The sequence below is a fragment of the Leptinotarsa decemlineata genome, unplaced genomic scaffold (assembly GCF_025532065.1).
Source record: "Leptinotarsa decemlineata unplaced genomic scaffold, Ldec_3_MD MMD2_tig00003736_RagTag_RagTag, whole genome shotgun sequence".
NCBI classification, from domain to species: Eukaryota; Metazoa; Arthropoda; class Insecta; order Coleoptera; family Chrysomelidae; genus Leptinotarsa; species Leptinotarsa decemlineata.
The window spans coordinates 4,077,065-4,101,865 of record NW_027412593.1 but is presented as its reverse complement, the minus strand read 5'-3'; the positions used below and the strand labels follow the sequence as shown (position 1 = coordinate 4,101,865).

The window sequence follows — 24,801 nt, the reverse complement described above, 5'->3', positions numbered from 1 at the left end:
TCTGGAGTACCGATTTTTTTCCGGAAGAATCTAGTTCTCTCTCCTCCAGTTCTTGCTTCAATTCGGCGACTTTCAAGTCCACTAGGCGCACTTTTCTTGAACATATTTCAACTCTTACTGTCTATTTTACTCAAAACTGAATATGTCCACTTATTTATTTTCACGAGTCTATTTTTCGCGAGAAAGGTCTATCAGTTTATGTTTCCGTAGTCCTGTACTGTCCGCTTCGCGAAAGACAATAAATCACCAGTCTATCTGCGCGAAAGTGCGAAAGTTTTATAGTCAATTTCACTGTGAGACAAAAATTGTCCGCCAAGCGCTCACAAATTTATTTTGAAAATCCACTTCTGATCACCAATTGTAACGAATTAAAGAATTAACTGTCTTAATCAAATTTATTTTTAACAATATTTCACTATCACAACTAATTTATATCCAACACTTAGTAACTAACGCTTAATTTATCTTCACGATTAGATTCCTTTTCTTAAACGCACGATTCACTTTCTAAGTACAGACTACTCCTCGGGACGGAGAGCGACCTTTTTTTATATCGTCAACGATCGTTCCGGATCCCTCTGCGGATTTCGGGACTCATCCGCATCCTTCCCGCTCTTTCGCGATGCGACATGCGTTTGTTGACTGGGACATCGGTCAGGGCCGGCTTCAGATTCATTACATAAGGTTTGATAAATGTGCACATTTACCAGTTCATGGTACAAAGGTTAGGTGTGCACATTGTAGCACACGCTCCCAGCCTCACAGGACCAGATGGCACTGCTCTAACTGCAACGTTGGACTCTGTTTAACCGAAGTTTCAAATTGTTTTTTTAAATTTCACCAACCATGAATTTGTTACTTTTGGTTCCATTGAACTTTTTTTCTCATAGCTTCTTTGTGCTCATGATTTGGAACCACATGATTGTGAAAAAAGGATTATAAAAACATATTTTCTTCTTGCAAAATTGTTGTTTACTAATCTTTTTATTACACCCTACAATCAAAAATTATAGGTTTTCGAAAAAGTTAACTCGTCCTCAAAGGGTTAAGACCCTTGCAGAAACCAAAGAAGAGACCTGTGGAGACCCCGGCCTCAAGTGACAAAACCCTTGAAGCATGTAAATACCTGAGGAATAGGTTGATTGAGGCTTCATATATTATATATTATACTACACTACACTATTTACTGTTTCGAGTTGAGCTACCAAGCGGAGCACATGAGTAGAGCAAATGTGATCTTAGCGAAATGTTGTGATGTACACCCAGGATACCACTTCAGCATGTGATATCATCCAAGAAAGACTACACCAAGCATGAGTTGCATTGCAAGTTTCAAATGGACTTATTTACAATGTTTCAAATTTTTTCTATAATCATCCAGTTTCAACTGGTCGTCAAAAAAAATTAATTACTGCGATTATGTATGTAACTGATAAAAACATTCCTACATAAATCTCACCTCTTTCAATCCACTCTGTTTCCTGATTCGATATGTGCTTTTACCAATTTTTTTCCAGTACTTGCTGATATCACTCTCCTCCAATTTCTCAACTGAGACATAGGGGCGATTCAACATAAACAGTGTACTCATAGATAGTGATAAACGGTCATTAGCTGGTTCATGATCTGTTGAAGTACTCACATCTTTGGTAGCATTGGCACTCTGAAACAAGTGTTTGATCACATCTTAGTATTTGAAATTTACAATTGCAACGCAAACGGGTAAGATAAAACAAACTAAGAACAGATATCCGATCAGACATAAAAATAAGTTCAGGAAAAGGAGTGGTAAGTTCGTAATAATTCATCAATACGTTTCAGAGAAAAATTAATTTTCTGGTTCAAATTTAAAAATCCCTGTATAAATATAATACATAAGCGTACTCATTAACATGAAAACAAAAAAAAATCAACCAAAGTGATAACTTCATTATTGTTTATTTATTATTGTTTAATAAACCTTTTTCCTGAAGTACAAAAAATCACTCACTACCAGCGCTAGTAGTTTGGTAGGGACAAACACTGCCTAATCCTTATATAAACATATGGTAAAGTACAATTAAAAAAGAATATGTTGAACAGAAGAAGATATTTCTGGAGCAAAACTAAAATTTGCAACTGTAAAGGATAACAATGTTGTAACATTAAAACGTTGGTTTGCATGCCGTAATTTAAAAGTAACTGAAAAAAAAAGTGAATTAATAGTCTAGTCAGGTAAAAATTATATTAAAACAACGATAAAAATAAAATAAAAACAATAATAAAAATTAATTGGCGCTCCGGGGCGACTTCATTGATTCCAGTGGCGCATTTGCTTTTTCAGCTGCAGGAAAACCCGGAAAAACCTGCAGCACCACATCATCTGAAGATCTTGATGTAACAATGTCCTGTCTCTTATAAAACAAAATGTAGGGTGTCTCCAGAGGCTCCAATAAATTCAATGCTTCGCCAGAACACTTCGTGACACGACTATCGTCAAACTTAAACCAGTCCGTTTCGTCTTTGACCAAGACATAATAATGACAAATTCAACGCCAGAACCACAGTGAACAATGACTGCATGAATATTATAATAGTGGTCTGCTAGGTTAAAATGTTCATCTATTTCGAACCTTCCAAAGAGTTTCTCGCTTCCGTTAGGGGTTGAGTCTTGTTTGAAAATCATCAGTGTTATTATTAGATTGACTGGTGCCTCAGCTATACTTGTTTCCTCATAACAGTCAGTTAGTTTGGCGCGTGTTTGACAATACAGTCGATCATCACCTGTTAAAAATTCCATTTTCAGATGATTTAACAATAAGCTTTGCATGGACTGGTTATTAGTCATATTAGGAAAAGCTAGATGAAGTTCCAGAAATTCACATAAGTTTTCGGTACTTCTTGAACATTTACCACAAAGTAAACAAGTGAGGATTTTTTCAGCAAAAGATTTACAAACACAAGACGAGATGGGCAGTACGGAATCATTCAGTCCAGAGCGGTCAGGAGTATTGATTTTGCTATTATTTTGCTCATGAAGAGTATTCAACAAGAAACCCAAGAATTCAGAACAATCCTCTTGTTGTCCTAACGAGTATTTAGTGAACTTCAAAGACTCCAGGAATTCGGTTGGAGGTAAAGATGATACCTTCTTACGAAACTGCAGCTGCATGAACAGGTGTTTGAGTTTGATGAATAAGTAGGAAACAATCCCGTTCTCGTTCATCATTAAAACTTCGTTCTTGAAATTCTTCGTCATGAACAACACTTGTAAAATGCTATTCATGTAGCAAGTGTTTCCTAATTTATCCAATCCAGTTTTCTTCTCTAGATTTTCAGGACAACTATCTAATGATTCGTAAGGAAGAACATGTTTCACAGAATCTCCATAAGAACCATTTCTCAAGCTGCGATCGATCCTTCCAAGTGAAGAAGGGTTTCGTAGAGGGATCGATTCGGCTCTTGCTTCATGAAGCTCTTCCACTGAAAGGGAACCAGTTCTACGAGGACTGCAACTCATATTTGGGGGGCAAGAATGACCTGAGTCCACTGACCGCACTGAAAAAGAAAAAGGTGGATCAATCACTTGTGAATTAACCTTGATAGGAGACTGATGAATATCCACATATCTCGGCTTGTTTCGAAGAGATTTCAGTTCCGTACTGAAATTAGGGCAATGCATGATCTCATCAAAATTATGTGAAGGAGGAATAGTTCCAAGTACTGAAGCAGCATTGCCACGTTGAATAGCAATACTAATTCTTTCTATCAAAAAAGAGGTAGAATGGTGATCTTTCGTTGCTTGGCCTATTCTCCTTCCAAGTTCATGAATGAATAACAGAGCCTCCGGGCCATAACCACCAAAAGTTTCAATCGCTACTGGATGAAACAGATAGTTGTTTCCAAGATTTTGGTATTTTTTTCTTTTCAATTTCTCGCCAGACAATGCTGCAGTTCCAGCAGACTTGGAACTTTCGGCTAGTGAAGTCAGGTTTGTAACAGACTCTAGTAAAAGAGTAGAGGTAGATTCAAACTGTAATAAAAGAAATTTAAAATAATTATGAATTTCAGATTTATTTACGAGTGAAATATGAATCAAATATATATGGTAATGAAATAAATATTTATTTATTTTTTGCACTGTTAAATCCACTTTCCTAGAAGCATGTATCCGTTTCCCTCATCTAACTTCATTATTATGAGGTTTCATAAATGGTATAAAAAACACGTTTTCTTCCGGATATCGATTATCCGACGTACAATTCGCAAAACAGCAATGCTTTGTTGGCATTATACTAGCACAAAATGATTTTTTATATCAGATTTATATTTTTAAATAATAAATTAATATTACGTAAATAATACCGTTTTACATGTGAATAGTTTCTGTTTGTCCCTACTACTAGTGCTTGTGACACGTTCGCTGTACTATTCTCAGGAAAAAGGTTCCATGCAAATTTTGTATTTTACTGTAGAGTTTTTTCATACTTTATATTGATGAATTATTACATACTTTTGCTTCAAAGTTATGCTGGTGTATTATGAATAGAGTTGCATTTGTTATGAAACATAAAAGCCAAAATAATTTTTGTAACTTCAAAACAAAGTATTTTTTTTTATTCTTGAAACCAGAACCTCTGAATGTACAGTGGAAACCAAACATGTTTCCCAGGTTGTATGTAACGCAATAATCCTATGTGGCTGCAGTATTCCCCTTGTCAGTCGTGGTAACTACTTTTTACACTTTACTGAAACTGTTATCATGTAAGATTTCTCTATTAGGAGCTCAACAAATGAATGAATGAATGCTTTATTTATCATCGGATAATCAGTATAAAAAGAAAAATAGTATGAAACATGATCAAATTGCACACAGATCTACAGGGTGTTCCAAATTAAGTCGGCACCATTGCCAACTCCGTTATTATTATGTGTGATTGATGACTTGTTTACTTTATTGTAATTCATGATTATTTAAATGAAATAGATAAAAACACTTTTGTCTAAATACCACTGGTAAATTTTATTTATACATAATATGCATGAACCCCCAGCTTCCAGAATTGTATGGATTAATCAAACTCCACAAAGAAGGACATCCAGCCAGACCCGTGGTATCATATATAGATGTCCCAACCAGTAAGTTGTCTAAATTTTTAAATTCAAGACTCAAAGACCTCACAAAATTTAATCCTTCAATCACAGTTCTAAATTCGGTAGACCTAGCTGACAAACTATCAAATCTGAATATCAAAAATAATATCAAACTAAAGCAAATTCAAATCCAAGATAGAGTGGATGTAAACACTGACATGCCCTATGCACGTGATATTGAAAATCCCAAGAATTGGCCAGGGTCGTATTCAGAACCAACATCTTGTTGATCGCAAATGCTATATCATACTTAGGAAAACTTTTTAATAATAACGAGTGAAATGCACAAGTTTTGCAGTTTAACGGGAAAAATGCAGATAATATGTGTAATATAAAAAGATTTTCATTGGATTTTTCACAGCGCACTCAAGCATTATATGAAAAGAGACGTAATTATTTCTTTATTGATAATTTTTATTTCATGTAAAATCAAAAGGAATATTAATCAAAATTATTCAACTGGATGAATTTATCTCTTCATCAGTAGTGTCATCCTCACCAATCTGAATTATCAGTGGCTCGATTTGTGCCTCTATTATGTTATCAAGCTTCCACATCTTTGTCTCGACTTCCGATATCATATGCCGAACATACATCTCCCATTTCTCCGCTGTGACTCTTTTCAAAGCCTCATCAAAAAGTACTTTGAGATCTGCAAATTTGAACGTGGTGTTATGCTGAGCTACAAAATTCTTCACATCCGCCCATATTAACTCGATGGGATTGAGCTCGCAGTAGTATGGAGGCAGGCGAAGGACAATTTTGTTTTGGCATGCTGCCATCTTATCGACTATATATTTTTGGTATTGAAGCTTGCGCTCCTCGACAATTTTTAGTAGCTGTACTCTTAGCATTGAGTCTTCAAAGCTAATATTCTTTGATCGCAGCCAATTTTGGATTTCAACCTTCTTTGAAGACGTTGTCAGAATCTTCTCTAACCGTCGCGAATGATAAAGTGCATTGTTCATTACAATCACAGCATTATCCTCCAGATGAGGTAGAACTTTTCAAAACCACTGTTCGAAAGATTCACCGTTCATTTCTTCGTGATAATCTCCAGTTTTCTTCGACTCGAAACACCACAGCCCTTCAGCAACAAACCCATTCTCATTGCCGAAGTGAAAAATAATAAGCCATTTTCCTTTATGAAATTATGACGAGGTATGTAAGTAAATAAAACAAATACGAGGGTTACTTTTTAAATATTGAGATTGAGGCAGGTCCTAATATAAATATAAGTTTACCTGATGGATTTGTTAATCCGGTGGATAGTCCATCTAGAAAGTCATCCTAGATGAGGTCACAGTTTCATCGACCCATACTTTAGGGGTAGTATGACCAGCATTAACACAGGTTTCATCCATATAATAAATTGTTCTCTGTTGTTCCCTATAATATTTAATTTTGGTCAAATAGTCTCTCCTCCATAACACAATTTCCTCTCTATCCAATAATAAACTATTGCGCCCTCGTTTTTTCCATACAAAATTCAAATGTTTCAATATTTTATGGAATGTTGACCGCTTGAAACTTGGCAATAAAATATCTTCATTTATTTCTGTGAGTACTTTGTCTATCGCGGGTATTTCATTTCTGAAAAAGTACTCATGCACTTTCCTCCTGATTGCATGTTTATCAGCATCATCTATTGATTTTATAATGGTTTGACGATTCTGATTTGTATTTGGCTTGGAAAATATAAGATTTTCACTAATTCGGACTTCCATTGTCTACTATATGAAATGATTTGAAATCCCTGAAACAAGTAAAAAAGGATAATTAAAAAGAATAGTTGAAAATAACAATTATATTAAGCAACAATAAACCTGAAATGAAATGATAGTGAAATAACCTACTAGTAAAAATATAATAATTGAATAAATAAAAATTAAAGGACTGCAAAAAGAAAATAATAAAAATAAAGTGTAGAGATTCCAAGTCACGTTAGTTCACGACGTTTCGATTGTTGGTATCTACAATCGTCTTCGGGTGATGACTGGACTGATTCCTCCGAGAGATGACTATTTTATAGGTCGTTGAAATACTTTCACTTTCTCTACTTTCCACGACCTATAAAATAGTCATCTCTCGGAGGAATCAGTCCAGTCATCACCCGAAGACGATTGTAGATACCAACAATCGAAACGTCGTGAACTAACGTGACTTGGAATCTCTACACTTTATTTTTATTATTTTCTTTTTGCAGTCCTTTAATTTTTATTTATTCAATTATTATATTTTTACTAGTAGGTTATTTCACTATCATTTCATTTCAGGGTTATTGTTGCTTAATATAATTGTTATTTTCACCTATTCTTTTTAATTATTCTTTTTTACTTGTTTCAGGGATTTCAAATCATTTCATATAGTAGACAATGGAAGTCCGAACTAGTGAAATTCATCACGAAACATTGTCAATCACCTTCAAACAAATGTAAGATTTTGTTTATATTCCCATAAAACATTGTAAATCGAAGCACAATACACTCCAATTTTATCGGAAACTTTCGATACGACTTCGTCGACAGTCGATGTCTCAATTTCTTCCATCTCTATCTTGAACACATTTAAAATCACTTCTTTCATCTCAACACTCAAATGTCTTTTTTTGGATCGTTTCCTGGCTGGACTCAGAGGATAGCTCACAGAGTCATCAGCAGTGTCTGTACTGGACATCTTGGAAAACAATTTTAAACAATATACTATAACACACGCCACACAAACATGCAAACGACTGCTAACAACCCTGTGCTGGTACCGAACTCATACCAAGAAGGCGAATTCACGAATGAACGCTGCCCTTTCCATCTGACACTGGGCGATCACGTGAACATCACGCTTCGGTTTTGTTTTACTCTATCTTGGATTTGGATAGACTTTAGTATCGTTCGACGTAAAAAACATGTTTCCTAACATCCCAACAGACGAATGTCTTCCCCTCGTGAAATACATATTAGATAAGAGTCATACAAATCCTTATATAACTACCGAATTCTGCAATCTCCTTGGTACATGTCTGAAACAAAATTTCTTCAGATATAATAATTTTTACTTGCAAAACCCAGGTCTCCCTATGGGCTCACTATTAAGTCCCATTCTGGCAGACATTTTCATGGACACACTTGAAAACACCCGCATCCTTAATACCCCCTTTCACAGAAACATATTGTGTTTTTGTTCAGATATGTTGATGAAGTACTGGTTGGTTTTGATGGTTCAAACAAACAAATTAATCAATTTTTTCAATGGTTTTCAATTCAATATCTACCGGAAAAACACGTTCACAAACTGTACAATTCCCTTTGACTCTTTCAGTCCGCTCTCACATAAGTTATTCGCGTTTAGGTCAATGATACACAGAGCTTTTGCAATCCTGAAAAAAATTTCCAAGATGAAATAAAAATAATCGAGCAAATTGCAGTGAACAATCAGGTACCAATTTCCCTAATAGAAAAGATAATATCAGGTAAAACTCAGAAAACACTTATGAGTAAATTATACCCAAACACAATATAGTCAAGTACAGTAGCATAAATTACTAAGGTAAACTTTCAGAAAATATTCAAAATTATTTCCCTAAATACAAAATTTCAACAGCTTTCACAAGTAATAATAATTTAGGTAGAACCCTGTTTAATGCAAAACCCAAACGGGATGGAATAAAAAAATCAGGTATGTATAGAGTAGAGTGGGGCGAATGCTCTATAGTATATACAGGCCAAACCGGTAGAAACTTTGAAATAAGACTGCGGAACACGTCTGTTTGGACAAAAAAATCTGCAATGTACGAACATCTTCAAGAATCAAACCACAAGATAAATGAAGATAACCTCAAAATCCTATATATATGTAATAAAGGGAGAAAAATGAATCTGCTGGAGGCCATGGAAATTACCAAATCAATTGAAAACCAGAAACGTATACCCCTAAACGAGCAACTTGATTTAAGTAGGTATTCTCTCTTGAATTTATGAGTTTAGCAACCCTTAGAATTTTCAGGGTGGTATTTAAGTGTCATCCTGTCTCTCAAATACCTGTCCTTGCAGCATATCTGAAAATTCTAATAAAATCGATATTTCAAAATTCAGATTCCAGTTTTATACTTGATAATGTGGTCAAACAGATTGAAGACAAAGAAACTACAAACAGGCAAGAAATAATGTGGTGAAAGTTATTAGAGAACATAAATCAATATTTTACAAGGACAAAATAGATAATTGTAGTGGTGACCCCAAAAAAATGTGGAAAACACTGAAACCTTTGCTGTCCCCAAAAGAAAAGAACAAAATTCACCAATTTGATTTGAAAGGGTTATATTTTTAGGAGTGATTAATTTTTTGGGAAAGAAAGTTTTTGGCTTTCTACTACTCCATCTGATACAAAAAAAAAATGGATGAGAGAATCTTCCAAAGAAAGGAAGGATTAATCAATTTGAAAATAAGTAACTCTATACATGGATGTGTAGATCATGCAAAGAAGTAACTTTCAGACACAAACTGAAAGAAAGTCCTCCTGAAACAGCTACTTTCATATAAACATTGAATTACACGAAAGAAAAAATTCTTTCGAAACAAATACTTCTATATGAACACTGAATTATACAGAAGATACTTTTCTCTATTCAGTTTGTATATCGAACATTCGTGGAGGAATAAGAATCAGACATTCACATTAGCAGCACTGCTTATCGCAGTACTATGAACTCTTTATTTTTCAAAGGTTTCCAAGAATTCAATAAACTACCAGACTTCATTAAAACATCATCATCGTTGAATTTGTTTAAAAAACAATTGAAAGAACTTATTAAGATGAAATAGATAACGTATTGAAAGCAATTCTTGTAATTTTTGTAATTCTACTAATTCTATTAATTCTATTTTTAAAATTGTGATTTTCGTATATTATTGCTGCATTGTATTTCTTTTTTTTGTGTTTGTCTAATGTTGTATATATACACCGTTGATTTCATTGGGATATATATGTATATTAGGGTTACCTATTTTGAAATAAAGATCTATCTATCAGATATCATTCACATGAGTTCTACTTTGAATGAATGGTAATAAATTGTACTCACATGGAACACTGTCACCCTAACTGGTATGACAGTATGGTATGATATTGTTAATGAGGTAGACAAGTGTTAAATTCATCTCTTTGCTGATGACACACTTGTATATTACTGTGCACATGATGTGGAACATTTGATAGGTACAATGAATAGTGAACTACAAAAAATAAGTCGGTGGTGTAGTTATAATGTATTGAAATTAAATGGTAATAAATAATTCATGTTATTTACTAATAAAACGGGATATCATGAACTTGAAAGCAGACATTTAAATATCCATATTGATAATATAGAAATAGAAACCGTTAGTGCGACGAAATATCTTGGAGTCTTAATTGATAGAGGCTTAACATTCGAAGAACACGTACAAGAGGTAATAAAAACTATCTCAAGAAATGTTAGCTTTCTAGGAAGGATTTCGTCAACACTTACAAAATCTACAAAAATTATAATATATAACACACTTATATTACCACATTTTACATTTTGTGTATCGATAATATATACCGCCAATAAAAATGAAATGGATAGATTACAAAAACAGCAAAACCGAGCCATGAGGATCATATTAAGAAAACCAAGAGAGACACCAATCAAAGCAATGCTGAAGGAATTGCAATGGATGGCTGTGACAGATCTCATATATTACTATACAATTACTACACCTATGTGAAAATATTTATTTATGTCACTAGTAGAAAAAATTTCTTTGTTTTGGGAAATAAAACCTCATGATTGTCCAAACACCCAATTTTGGTACTCGTGATCATCATGTCGTACCACTCACTTGACACCACTGATCTATTTGGTATTAACCAAATAGATCATAAAGCTATTCCACTATCCGTATTTATTTTATAAATCAAAATATGTCTTCTATAATGATAATATTGAAGCCGTTTTTGTACAGAATCTAAAATACTGGAGCGACATATTAATGCGGTTGGAAAAAAATGTGTTTAATTTGATATTACGAGTAATAAAGTTGCCTCAAAACTTTGTTGAAATACTATTTGTCAAATATTCACAAGTATATCATGACAATGTCATTAATTATTGACACTGTCAACTACTGTTCGAATATTTTTAGAAATGCCGTTTACCCATCAAAAAAAATGATATGTTAGAATCCTACTTGGTTTGACAGAAAAATAACATAAGAGCACTCCAACACTACAGCAATTCGTTCTCCGATCGTGAATTACCTAATCGACGTGTTTTTGCTGTGCTTCATCATCGATTCAGGAACAATGAAAAAGTTTTTGAGAAGAGGAGAAACGAAAAACCTTAATAATATCTGAAGGTACAGAAATTGATGTTTTAGCCTACTTTGGGGTAAATAGCTTTTCCACCGTCTCTTATTCAATGATTTCTGAAGAAACATAAGATTTCTCCTTATAAGTGCAAACACTAGGTTCTAGTGCAATATAAGTGCAAACACTAGGACCTAGTGTTTGCACTAGAACCTAGTGTTTGCACTTATAGTGCACTAGTGTTTGCACTAGTTTGCACTGAATTCGTAGCATCAATAATAACAGAGTTGACAATGGTGCCGACTCAATTTGGAACACCCTGTATATATAAATAAAATAATATACTAAGAAACCCATACCACTATATATATAATATCCAATTTGTCACATATTCTTTCAATTTTGTTTTTTACAATTCAATGGGCGAAGATTCTTTGATTTCACAAGGAAAAAGATTGAATTCAACAATACCTTTGAAAAAGACAGATTTCATCGAACTAGATATAGAGGTTGATTTTACATAAAAACTCATATTGCATGCCGTTCGTGTTGCTCAATCATGGATATTGTTCACAGGAATCAATTGACACTGTAAATAATTTGGCAGTTAATTATTTATCATTTTGAAGATGAAATTCATTGTTTGAATATAATAATTTTGTTTCACATTGAGCCAGCTGAGGACATCTAACATTGATGTTATATTCGTATATCTGTTGCAACCAAGGATAATACGCATTGCTTCATTTTGTAGAATTTGTAGTCTGCCATAATTGGATATGTTCGTGTAAATTATAGAACTGCAATAATTGAAATGAGGCAATATTATAATATTGTACACTGTTATCCGACTATAATGAGATAATGATGAAGCTATACGCTAAACCCAATTTTTTTGACGATTTTTTTCGAAATATAGTCTATATGTTCATCAAATTTCAGTTGGGTATCAATTACGAATCCAAAATATTTTATTTCCTGAACCCTCTCTATTCCTTGATCAGTTATTTTGATATCAAAGTTCAAACATGGAAATTTTTTATACAAAAAATAATTGCCAATAAACATACAGGCTGATTCACGGTGGATGGCACATTAGACGTTTCTGGTGAACCAGACAACGGATCACTTTGAAAATTTAATGGAGGGCATATTCGGACATTCTCTAGCCAACTAAAATATTTTCGATCATGCGGTGTTGCCGCTTCTATTAGAAAGCAGTAGCAACTTTGATTTTTCAAATGGAACACTCTGTATATAATATTATTTTTGGAATCTCCAACAATTGCCCGACAACTTTTCTTGATATTTCCCTATACCTATCTGTTACCGTTTTCGAAATAAAAATTAATTTCAATTTTTTTCTTCGAAAATCATGACTTCTAAAAATGCCGATATCTTTTAGTTAAGAAGTACTATGATATCGAAATTTGGTTTGGAGTTAGGTGATACTTGGACACTTCCCACACGTCAGCCTAATCTCCGTTACTTCAATACAGGGTGGTAAAAAAATACAGTTTTTTCGTTTGCTTGAAAAAGTTGCTGAAATTTGATTATTTTAAATGGAGCACCCTGTATATTATTGAAAATTCGGAAAGCTGCTGAAATTTGCTTTCTTTCTATGTATATCATACCTATACCTAACTAGTCAAGTTTCGGACTTATGAACATTTATTTGTGAAAATGTCCCTTCAGAATGGAATTTCCATTCGGTATTTGGTAAGCAGGCCATGATTACTATTTGACAGTAGCGTTGTGACATTCTCCTAATAATATCGACATTTTCGTCACTTCAGAAGTTGCAAATACCTTCAAAACGATGGAACTAAACTATTCAAACGAAGTTCTTATGAATTTGTTTATTATTTTTGGACAGTGTGACAAAATTATCAGCAGAACATGTAGAAAGTTCAATGAAATGTATCCGAATCTACCGCCAATGAACCTCAAGAAATTTATACGAATTCAGAACAATTTCAATGCATTTGGATCAACTTTAAAAGCACCAAGAAACTTGCCTCGACCCGTAACTTTCGAAGACAACCAGATTAATGTCTTAGCATATTTTCACGCATTTCCCGAGTCATCGATAAGAAGTGCTGAAGAAGATTTGGGTATAAAATATTCATCGGTTCAAAGAATCTTGCGAAGACATAAAATGCATGATTATAAATTCACCAAAATTCAAGCAATGAAGCCTCAAGATCCTCAACAGAGAGTAGAATTTTGTGAAATGTTGTTGACACGCATTCAAGAAGATCCACTTTTTTTAAATAAAATTATTTGGACTGATGAATCGAAATTTTCGAGAGAAGGGATTTTCAATAGAAAAAATCGTCATTATTGGTCCAGTGAAAATCCTCACGTCACAAAAGAAGCCGGATTTCAAGAAAAATTTAGTTTTAATGTCTTCTGCATGTTGATGGACAACAAATTGAGGTACGTGATATACGAGGAGTCATTAACATCCAGAAGCTACCTGAATATTTTGGAGAATACTGTAGACAGTTTCGTGGATAATCTGCCACTCGTAGATTATCGAAACTGTTGGTACCAACTAGACGGAGCTCCTGCACATTGCACAAGAGAAGTGAGCGCAGAACTGGATAGACTATTTGACGATCGGTGGATGAGGCGCTTGGGACCATGGAATTGGCCAGCGAGATCACCCGATCTTAATCCATTAGATTTTTATTTGTGGGGAATGTTTGAAGAAAAAGTTTACAAAATACCCGTGCGTTCGAGAGATGAATTGTTAGAAAGGATTTCCCAAACATTTGAAGATTTGGATCCCAATGAAATCAGATCTGCCACCACGAAAGCAGTCAACACCCGCATTTTAAAGTGCTTGGAAGTGAACGGCCAGCGATTCGAACATATTTTGAAATATTCCACATGATTGTTTTACTTTTTTATAATTATTCATATCAATATTTCCAATTTCAAGTTTCTTGGTGCTTTTTTAAAGTTTATCCAAACATATTGAAATTGTTCTGAATTCGTATAAATTTCTTGAGGTTCATTGGCGGTAGATTCGGATACATTTCATTGAACTTTCTACATGTTCTGCTGATAATTTTGTCACACTGTCCAAAAATAATAAACAAATTCATAAGAACTTCGTTTGAATAACTTTGTTCCATCGTTTTGAAGGTATTTGCAACTTCTGAAGTGACGAAAATGTCGATATTATTAGGAGAATGTCTCAACGCTACTGTCAAATAGTAATCATGGCCTGCTTACCAAATACCGAATGGAAATACCATTCTAAAGGGACATTTTCACAAATAAATGTTCATAAGTCCGAAACTTGACTAGTTAGGTATAGGTATAGGTATGATATACATAGAAAGAAAGCAAATTTCAGCAGCTTTCCGAATTTTCAATAATATACAGGGTGTTCCATTTAAAATAATCAAATTTCAGCAACTTTTTCAAGCAAACGAAAAAACTGTATTTTTTTACCACCCTGTATTGAAGTAACGGAGATTAGGCTGACGTGTGGGAAGTGTCCAAGTATCACCTAACTCCAAACCAAATTTCGATATCATAGTACTTCTTAACTAAAAGATATCGGCATTTTTAGAAGTCATGATTTTCGAAGAAAAAAATTGAAATTAATTTTTATTTCGAAAACGGTAACAGATAGGTATAGGGAAATATCAAGAAAAGTTGTCGGGCAATTGTTGGAGATTCCAAAAATAATATTATATACAGAGTGTTCCATTTGAAAAATCAAAGTTGCTACTGCTTTCTAATAGAAGCGGCAACACCGCATGATCGAAAATATTTTAGTTGGCTAGAGAATGTCCGAATATGCCCTCCATTAAATTTTCAAAGTGATCCGTTGTCTGGTTCACCAGAAACGTCTAATGTGCCATCCACCGTGAATCAGCCTGTATATTTGTTCAGTTTCTTGGTGACAGGCATTAAAGTTAAAAGTGCTCAAAAAACACTTGAAATTTTAACAGTGGCATACTGTGATTGTACTCTGAGCCAGAAAAATTTTTACAAATCGATCAGATCAGAAGATCGAGAAGATGTGGATGACGACGGTCGCCCTGGACGCCCCAGCACATCAACAACCAATGAGAATGTTTATAAAGCGAAGAAAGTTGTTATGGACAATCGTCAAATCACTATTAGAAAAATTTGCTGAGGATGTCTGCATATCGGTTGGCTTATGCTACACAATTTTTTCGAAAATTATAGGCATGAAGCTTGTGACAATGAAGTTCATTCTAAAACTGCTGAACTTTCGCCAAAATAACCGTCGCATGAGCATCGCTTAGGAATTGTTGAATGACGTCTACGACGATCCAGATTTGCTTAAAAGTATCATAACTGGTGACGAATCATAGGTATATGGTTATGACATCGGAACCAAAGTACAAACGTCTCAATGGTATTGTGGAAAAGAATTCATGGCTTTCGCATCACGATACTGCACCTGCTCACTCGTCATTGCTTGTTGGTAATTATTTGGCCAAAAACACCATAATAATAATAATAATAAATGCTTTTATTGAAAGGTTACTCAGTTCAAGAGAACTAACCTAACAAATGGCAGAATTCAACATCTGCACATGATAAATTAAGACAGATATCACAAGTTAAAAGGTAAGAACTCGTTAGTCCTTAGCTCGCACAAGTTTCTCAACTTCTGAGAGTTGTCGTTCGTATGGGGGCGACAGCTGATTAACGGAAAAACAGATTTTCAAACAGATATTGCTCTTCCATCCAACCAGCAGCTCTTCCATCCAACCAACCTGCCTCAGCCACCGTATTCACCAGACTTGCCCTCCTGCGACTTTTTTCTGTTCCCAAGATTGAAGAGACCCATGAAAGGACAGCGTTTTTGCGACGATCGAGGAAATAAAAACCGAATCGCATCGCTGAGATATCTTAAGGACATACAAAAAAGTGCATATCATTACTGTTTTGACGTTTCGAAATAATGCTGGCACAAGTGTATTATACCTGAGGGGCACTACTTTGAAGGGGTCAAAATAGAAATTGATGAATAAATTAATATTTTTTGAGGAAAATGAAAATTCGACTTATTTGAGCTCAGTCACTCAATAAAGTTTTTTATAGAAAAAGAAAAAATTTTGATTATTGAACTGAAAAGAAATATCAAACGAAGTGAAATAAGATATGAAGTTGATGTGGTGAATGAATACTTGTGATTCTCGGTCGGTCGGTAGCCGGTCGAGTCGACGTGGGTGCTTTGTTCACTCACTCGAGTTGCCTGCCGTGTTGGTCGGTGGTTCAAGCCCCAGGCTGAACGATCGATATTCACTTGTCACCCGTGTTGGGAATCACACTTTAAAAGGTAAGGCCTCGTTAATCCTCAGCTCGCACAAGTTTCGCCTTCTGAGGGTTGTCGTTCGTAGGGGTGCGACAGCTGGTTAACGGAAAAACAGATTTGAAACAGATTTTTAAACAGATTCTATAGTTTGTATTGTGCAAAAAGAAGGCCAAAAAGTTCGGAACTTTGGAGGGCTGGTACTCTGAAAATGTCAGTCACTTTTCAAGCAAAAACTAATTATATGCAATAGTACCGGAAGGACTGTTATAATCTTCCTGAAATCGCATCAATGGTATTCGGTTGGATCACCAATGCAACATTTTGAAATTTTGAACCCATCGATAGCCATACATAAAGTCGTTTTATCTCTCTGTAGTTTTCTTTAGGCAAATATGAATATTTCTCCAGCACAGTTTTTATCAATTTTGCTTGTTGAAAGAACTAACCTCAACATCATAATCCTTGGGACATATTCTTTCCCTCAATATATACTGATTAGTCTGGAATTGCTTCTGCACTCGCTGTACATATTTTACGATATTCAGGCATTTGTGACAAATTAGTTTTGAGAAAAAATCTCCAACGTCAATCTGAAAAAAAAACATTACAATTACTAGTAAGTCAATGTGTTTTCATTACATGTAAGTAGTATACAAAATTAAAGAGGAATATTCTACTATTGTCATCCAGTACAAAAGGAAAAGACTCTGAATTTTCTGTTCAGATCATATATCAAAGCAAACTGAAAAAGTGGTTTTAATTTCAAAGGACAAAAAAAATAACTGACTTGAAATAAAATAAGTTTCATAAAAATTATATTTTGCTCTTCTTCATTTGAAACCCATTCTTGGCGATGGTGCTTCATTGCTTAGACCGCCCCTCTACTCCCGCGCATCGTCCCCCTTCGTCTTACGGTAGACGCGACGCGTAATGGCTTACTGCGTTGCGTCAACTTAATCTTATCGTGATAACTTTTAAACGATTCGTCCAAATTACTTAGTGTAAAAGACAAAGTTTATCTATATTAAATACTTAAAACACAATTGTATCCATTTTTATAAAAATTTGACAGATATTCTAAAATGTGCATTGTAAAAAAGTATCCAATTCAATTGTATTTATGACTCAGTATTTTGCATATAGTGGCTACCACATAAGAGATAGATATATGCTATCGCTGACTTTCATTTAGAACTATTTGAGATAAACACTCTTAAAGTACATTATCTGCATGTAACTCCAAAGGTATAGGCAGCGGACGCCAAGATAGCTCTCAGGGAGCAAGAATTTTTCCGACTTACTTAATACTTATCGTTATATTATGACCAAAACTACACAAAACCTTTGTAAATCGTTGCATATATGTTATTCTGAAGTACAAGCTGTATTTATGTAAAGTTTCATATAAATCCGTTCAGTCGTTTAGGCGTGAAAGAGCCACAAACATACATACATAAACACATCCATCTACACACAAACTTTCACATTTATATTAGTATAGATATAGATAGATAGATATACTGTTCGAGTTGTCCAAGTTGTGGGATTAATACACAGTACAATAATAATAATAATATTTATTCGTTCATAACGATCTTAACATGATGACATAGAACAAGTCAATAATAAAAATAAAAAATAAATATGATAGATAAAATAAAATAAAATCTAAATATATAGATAGAAAACCCCGTTGATTGAAACAGTCGATTATATGATTGAAATCGTAGGTACATCAAAATTAAATATAATTATGAACTGAGCCACATTTGGTAATTGTATTGGCATTCTAATCAACCCATGAAGGCATTAACCGATTATACATTACATAGGATCTTTCAAATACTCATCAACGGAGTAATAGGCTTTGTCAATCGAAAGTTGTTTCACATACTGTTTGAATTCTCTCAGCGACATTTCTCTAACATGAGTTGACAATTTATTAAATAATTTGATACCCATATAAAAAGAACTTGATTCGGTCCTGGCCAGTCTGTGAATTGGTATTTCCAATAAAGTTGAATTTCTTGTACTGTATTTGTTTCTATTCAATGGAGCAAACAATTGTCTGTCTGATTTTACAAACATCAGTATCTGGTAAATATAAATGCAAGGTGAGGTTAAAATTTTTAGGATTTTGAATAGTTCTTTACAGCTCGTGCGTCTACTTACTCTTTGAATATTTCTGACAGCTCTCTTTTGTAAAATAAACACCCTTTGCGCTTCACTAGATAAACCCCAAGCTGATATGCTATATGAGATTAAAGAGTGAACATGTGCATGATAAAATATAAGTAATACAGATTTGTCCACAACTTTATTAAGTTGATACAGGCAATAGCACATTGGTGATATTTTTTTGCACATTTCATGAATGTGATGATTCCACTTACAATCTTCTGAGAGGTTAAGTCCCAAGAATTTAACTGATGTTACTTGTTTTAACGAACCATTTGATGCTTTTAAAAATAAACTGTGATCATACCTTTTTGGTGCATAACTAAATCTTACAAAAGAGGATTTTTTATCATTGCAAACTAATTTATTTTTGGAGAACCAATCCTGTGCTTTCAATATTTCTATATGAGCAGAGTCAACTGTAGCAGAGATGTTTGGTCCATTTACCAGTAAGGTTGTATCATCTGCATACATTACAACATCACCTGCAAAATCATTGACATATATTATATAAAGCAATGGTCCCAGAATAGAACCTTGTGGCACTCCCATGGTATAATTACGGTGAATAGACTTAAACTTGTCTATCTCAACATATTGTGTTCTACTGCCCAGGTAACTTTCAAACCATTTATATGGAATGCCCCTAAATCCATACTTTTCTAATTTATCTAGTAGGATTTTATGGTTTACCAAATCAAATGCCTTACTAAGATCCAAGAAAACACCCAGGGTTCTCTTTCCTTCATCTAGATTATTATATAGTTCATTAAGAAATGTTATTATGGCATGCGTTGTTGACCGCCCTCTTCTAAAGCCAAATTGATTTGGTAAGAAATTACCATGTGTGCCACACACTTTTCATAAACTTTTGCAAACACACTGGGAACAGTGATGGGCCTGAAATTTTCAACCTGAGTTTCAACCTGTTTTATGTATGGGTTTTATTTTACCGACTTTCAGAATTTCAGCCACAAGCCGAACTTGTGGATTTTTACTCTATATATCCATGTTGAAAAAGACAACTATGCAATCAAGAATGTGTCGAACAATACCTTTTTCTAAAGAGTGTTGTATTTACCTTTTCCAGATCAAACAAGGCAGCTTGTTAGATATTTTTGTTATCCTCAATGAATCGTACAACGAATTTTGTTTCTTTTTTTTTGGTTATTTACAACTGTGAATCAAGCCAAACACTTTTTGAAATGGTCATATTGAATTGGTGTCTCAACATCATTGGACTGGACTTCATCTCAAAACAATTTTCGAAGATTAATATTAAATTCAATTAATATTTCTGAATGATTTCTCCCTGCGGTTTTTGTATATTGATAGTTATCGTTATGAATACACTGTATTGTTATTATATATTATTTTAATATTAATATAAGTCACAAAAAGGATTTGAGCTGTCACAAAAGCGCTTATATTGTGACTTATATTAATATTAAAATACTGAAAATAAAGGAAAGTTAGTTACATCATTCAAAATATTATTTATTATTATTAGACTATATTTTCTTGATATTATATCCATGTTTTTAGGCTAATCAGCCTGTTTGGATGAATAAATAATTTAATAAATATTTAAAACGAACGTGAAAACTGTATGACAAATGATGTTTAAAATAAATTTTGTCTCTTATTCTAAACGAAAAAAGTCTTTGGAATATTATTAACAATTACCGAATTCATGTTGAAGCCAAATAAGTGGAACCATGCATTCAATAATGTGTAGAAGAAATATTGACCATTTTTCTAATTTATAGACCCATCAAATTTTTATATAAGTGAAATTTTGAATTATTTGAAATAATTGTGCAGAATAAATTTGGTACCTTTTTAAAAATGACCTGAAATACTGAACTGAGTAATTTCTGAAGGAAGTATATAATCACTATATTTATATTGCTAGTCAAGCAAGTGTAATGCTTCTAGTATGCTACAGAATGCCCATTTTTCTGAATGATACATGAAATCTGTTTCAAAATCTGTTTTTCCGTTAATCAGCTGCCGCCCCCATACGAACGACAACTCTCAGAAGTTGAGAAACTTGTGCGAGCTAAGGACTAACGAGGTCTTACCTTTTAACGTGTGATTCCTAACTAACGTGTGATTCCTACTAATCATTGAACTCACATATCGAAATTGATCGAATGGAGCTGAAAGATCAATGAAATGTAGGAAAATTGACAATTATTATTTTACTGTTGAAAATTTCTTTGAAATTGAACTTTCGGTGTCACTTGAAACCCCTTTAGAACTGATTCATTTCAGTGGAATCTCATATCTATCGCAATGGCGACATTTGAGATTCATAATAATACGGATGTATCTCCTTTTGTAACCTAAAAGTGTTTTCCGAATGAGAACAGTGACCCCAACTCAGCACAGCATGTCATGTTTGAATAAAAGTAACCATAAGCTGACATAGTTTCTCCAGATACAGTTTCAACAAGTGATCTTATCATATATGAAATTTTCGATAGCTTAGACGATAGTTATGTTTCTTTCCCATGTTAGACCTTTATCGATAATTATTCCAAAAAGATTCACCTCATCACTTCTTGGCAGATCTGGATGCAGATATCTGAGAGAAAAGTTGATATTTTCGGTCTTGGTTTGGTTAAGAGAAAGTTTGTATACTAAGAACCATTCTTTTATCTGATTCTGTCCCTAGGCCACAATTTCTTAAATTGCAGATGAGTGGTGACATCAGCCAATAGTATGAGTTTTGCGACAGCTACATTGACTTTTAAGTCATTCATGTAGATCAAGAAGAGTAGAGGCCCCAAAAGTGAGCCCTGTGGAACTCCACGAAGCCACTGCATACCATCTGAAAAGACACCATCATATAGTACTTACTGAGAGCATTCTGTTAGGTAGGACTTGAGAAAGGCTGTACTAGCCTGAGCTCTGAGGAACTCCACGAAGCCACTGCATACCATCAGAAGAGACACCATCATATAGAACATACTGAGAGCGTTCTGTTAAGTAGGAGCTAAGAAAGGCTGTACTATCAGAACGAAAGTTGTAAAACTTTCAGTCAATATGTCAGTTGAGACAGGTCAAATAGAGTTTTTGCTCCCAGCCGTTCAATACAATGTCTAGTAACTCATTAATGGCAGCTACAGTAGATCTATTGGACCCACATTGATCATCTACAAACAAACCATTAACCTCAAAATAGTTCATAATTTGATTCATTAGCGACTCTAGTAGTTTTTTGAAAATATCGGTAGAAGGGAAATAGATCTATAGTTATTTCTGTCATGAACTGAACCTTTTTTTATAAACAAGAATCGCTTTTGCAATTTTTAAAGAAGATAGAAATAAACTTTTTTTTATACAGAGATTAAAGAGTTGAGTCAATGGATAAACAATGAGGTTTTTTAGGGTGTTTAGGGTGTTTCTCAAAAAACTTATTTTATCTCTTACTTGGAATTTAAAGGATATATTGTGATGAGTATATTGCATGTAGTCCTCAAAAGTTCTCTCCGCTGTATCTAGGTTATGAATTTCACAAACCACTTCTGGAAACTTCGGTTTTAGTACTTTTTCAGTTCATCAGGATTAGAATTAAGTTTCAACCTGATAAATAAGTGCTATTGTCTTCGGTACTGTCTGGTTCACCATCTCATTGTTTCCTCCCATAACGAAATGACAACGTGGTCTTCCACTAGATTTCTGCTGATTCCATTCACTGTTTGCTCTTTGTTCAGTGCTCAGTGTTATTTCTTGTATTTTCCTCATTTTATTTTGAGCAACCACCTCATTTATTCCAGCTTTAATTACTCCTGGATCCACAATATGCTTCTTAGATACGTCTTGGGACCTTATAATTGTATTAAATGTCTGTGTTGAACTCTTTCAGCATAGGTTACAACACGATTTGTTTATTTATTTCTTCAGTAGTATCAACGAGATACCCCTGTTTTATAATGTTGTAATTCAATTGTATATAATTAATAACTTACACAGTAAAGACCAACTTAAAACTAATATATAATCTCATTAACTACATAGTAAATACACAATTCTTAACCTTATGTTTGAATACTTCCAAAGAGTTGTCAAAAAAATCGAGACCCGACTCGTTGGCCTCTAAAAATTCTTGATAGTGGACTCTTGCGTCCATAGTTTGTCATGTGCTTGTTTACCATGAAGACAGATTTATCATCTTTTGTTTCAGGTTGCTTCATCTTCAAATTGAACAAACTGGGTAGTTCGGGACAATAAAAGTGCCCTGATAATATTTTATATAAAAAAAGTGTCTCAATTTGTAGATGCATTATAACTTATTGGAATCGCGTTCTGAGCCACTTGCAATTTTAAAGGAAGGTTAGTGGCAGAACTATTTTCATTGATTTCTATGTTTTTTGGCAAAATGGTGTTAGAACATCACAAGTTTCCAGAAGCAAGCGATTATTTTCCTGAAGTACTTTATTTTTAATGAAGAGAAGAGAAAAGGAAACTTTCTATGTTTTTTACCACTTGTATTTGTAACTAACGTTACTGCAGTTTTGTCCTATATGGACATTTTCAAACTTATACAATACACCTTGAAAATGTCCGTATAGAACGAAACTGCAGTAACGTTAGTTACAAATAAAAGTGGTAAAAAATATAGAAAGTTTCCTTTTCTCTTTTCTTCATTATGATTTCCTACCACATTGTAACGGCTACATCCATCAATTTACTTTATTTTTATCTTCCATTTATTGAGTAGCTCTATCACATGTATATAATTCTTGATTGAGTTCGATGCAATTCCTAGGATATTGGAAGGACATTCGAAACCAAATATATCATCTATATAATTTACTTTTTTTTCCCTTGAAAAGGCTCTCTATCTTCTTATTTATTCTGAAAGAAACACCTGTAGATGACTTGTACACGTTTCCTAGAAAGTTTTCAATAATATTACTTTTTTTTTTCTTTGAAAGTGTTCAGAGAACTAGTTCTCTTTTTCCTTCAGTTATTTATTCTTGGGAAGTACCTACATGAAACTGTAAGGAGAGAAAGAAAAAATCAATATCTTAAGACAGCACAGCAGCCATCCAGGCACCTAAGTACAAGTGAAACAATGGTAGATCAAGTTCATTTGATAAATTTATGGATGTCAATTGTTTTAACGATTACAATAAATCGCCAAGGATAGGTACATACAAAAAAATATAAATAAAAAAAGAAAATACATACTTCAACACCAAATATCCAGTACAATGAATCACTCAATCCCAAATCGAAAATATTGAACTTTGATATAGTTTCTTCTTTTTGAAGACATAATCGACAAATGGAATTTACAGGAGACATACTTCCTGGTTTATGAAATAATTTAATAAAATAAATTCACATAAAGATGTTCATATTAAATTACCCAGTTGTAAACATTATGCTCGTATTGATGGCTGCATAACCTGTAGTTAAACATTTATTCTAATTTAAGCTACCTTTTCATTAGGCGGTTGTCGGCCTGAATACATTGAACAATTGGTTTGCCCTAACTGTTGCCTCTCCACAATTTTTACGAACGACTTAAATTATTTATTACAACTTTTATACTGATTTTGGAAAGCATCATTTGAATCGAACGGTTTAAAATCCGTATAGTGATTATTTTAATGGATACGAGAATAACCGAATGTTCTAAAACAACCGTCTGAAGACAGCAATCGACTCGCATATTAACTAAACACATTACTATGTGCTTTCATTGATTTGATAATCAATGCATATCGTAACGGTGCCTTTTCATGGACAGTGAAATTATAATCATTCCTGCAGTGAAACGCAAATGTTCATATTCACAACGACATTTTGTTGTAAATGCAGTAGAATTTTCAATGTGT

The 24,801-nt window shown here is 33.8% G+C and overlaps 1 protein-coding gene across 4 annotated transcripts in view; it reads right to left on the bottom strand.

The window, feature by feature from the left end:
- Nucleotides 1-24,367, bottom strand: part of LOC111513684 (uncharacterized) — a 54,636-nt gene extending 30,269 nt beyond the window's left edge. Inside the window, exons 1-6 of one of the 4 annotated variants that reach the window (XM_074178292.1) lie at nucleotides 24,149-24,284; nucleotides 23,874-23,955; nucleotides 23,647-23,812; nucleotides 17,215-17,358; nucleotides 3,578-4,012; nucleotides 1,460-1,663 (exon numbers count right to left, since the gene is read on the bottom strand). In XM_074178292.1, the coding sequence (XP_074034393.1) occupies nucleotides 1,460-1,663; nucleotides 3,578-4,012; nucleotides 17,215-17,358; nucleotides 23,647-23,664 (801 nt within the window). In that variant the 5' untranslated portion in view covers nucleotides 23,665-23,812; nucleotides 23,874-23,955; nucleotides 24,149-24,284. Of the gene's footprint in view, nucleotides 1-1,459; nucleotides 1,664-3,577; nucleotides 4,013-17,214; nucleotides 17,359-23,646; nucleotides 23,956-24,148 lie in introns of all 4 variants that reach the window. The other 3 variants (XM_074178290.1, XM_074178291.1, XM_074178293.1) reach the window with 3 other exon arrangements.
- Nucleotides 24,368-24,801: the final 434 nt, after the last annotated feature.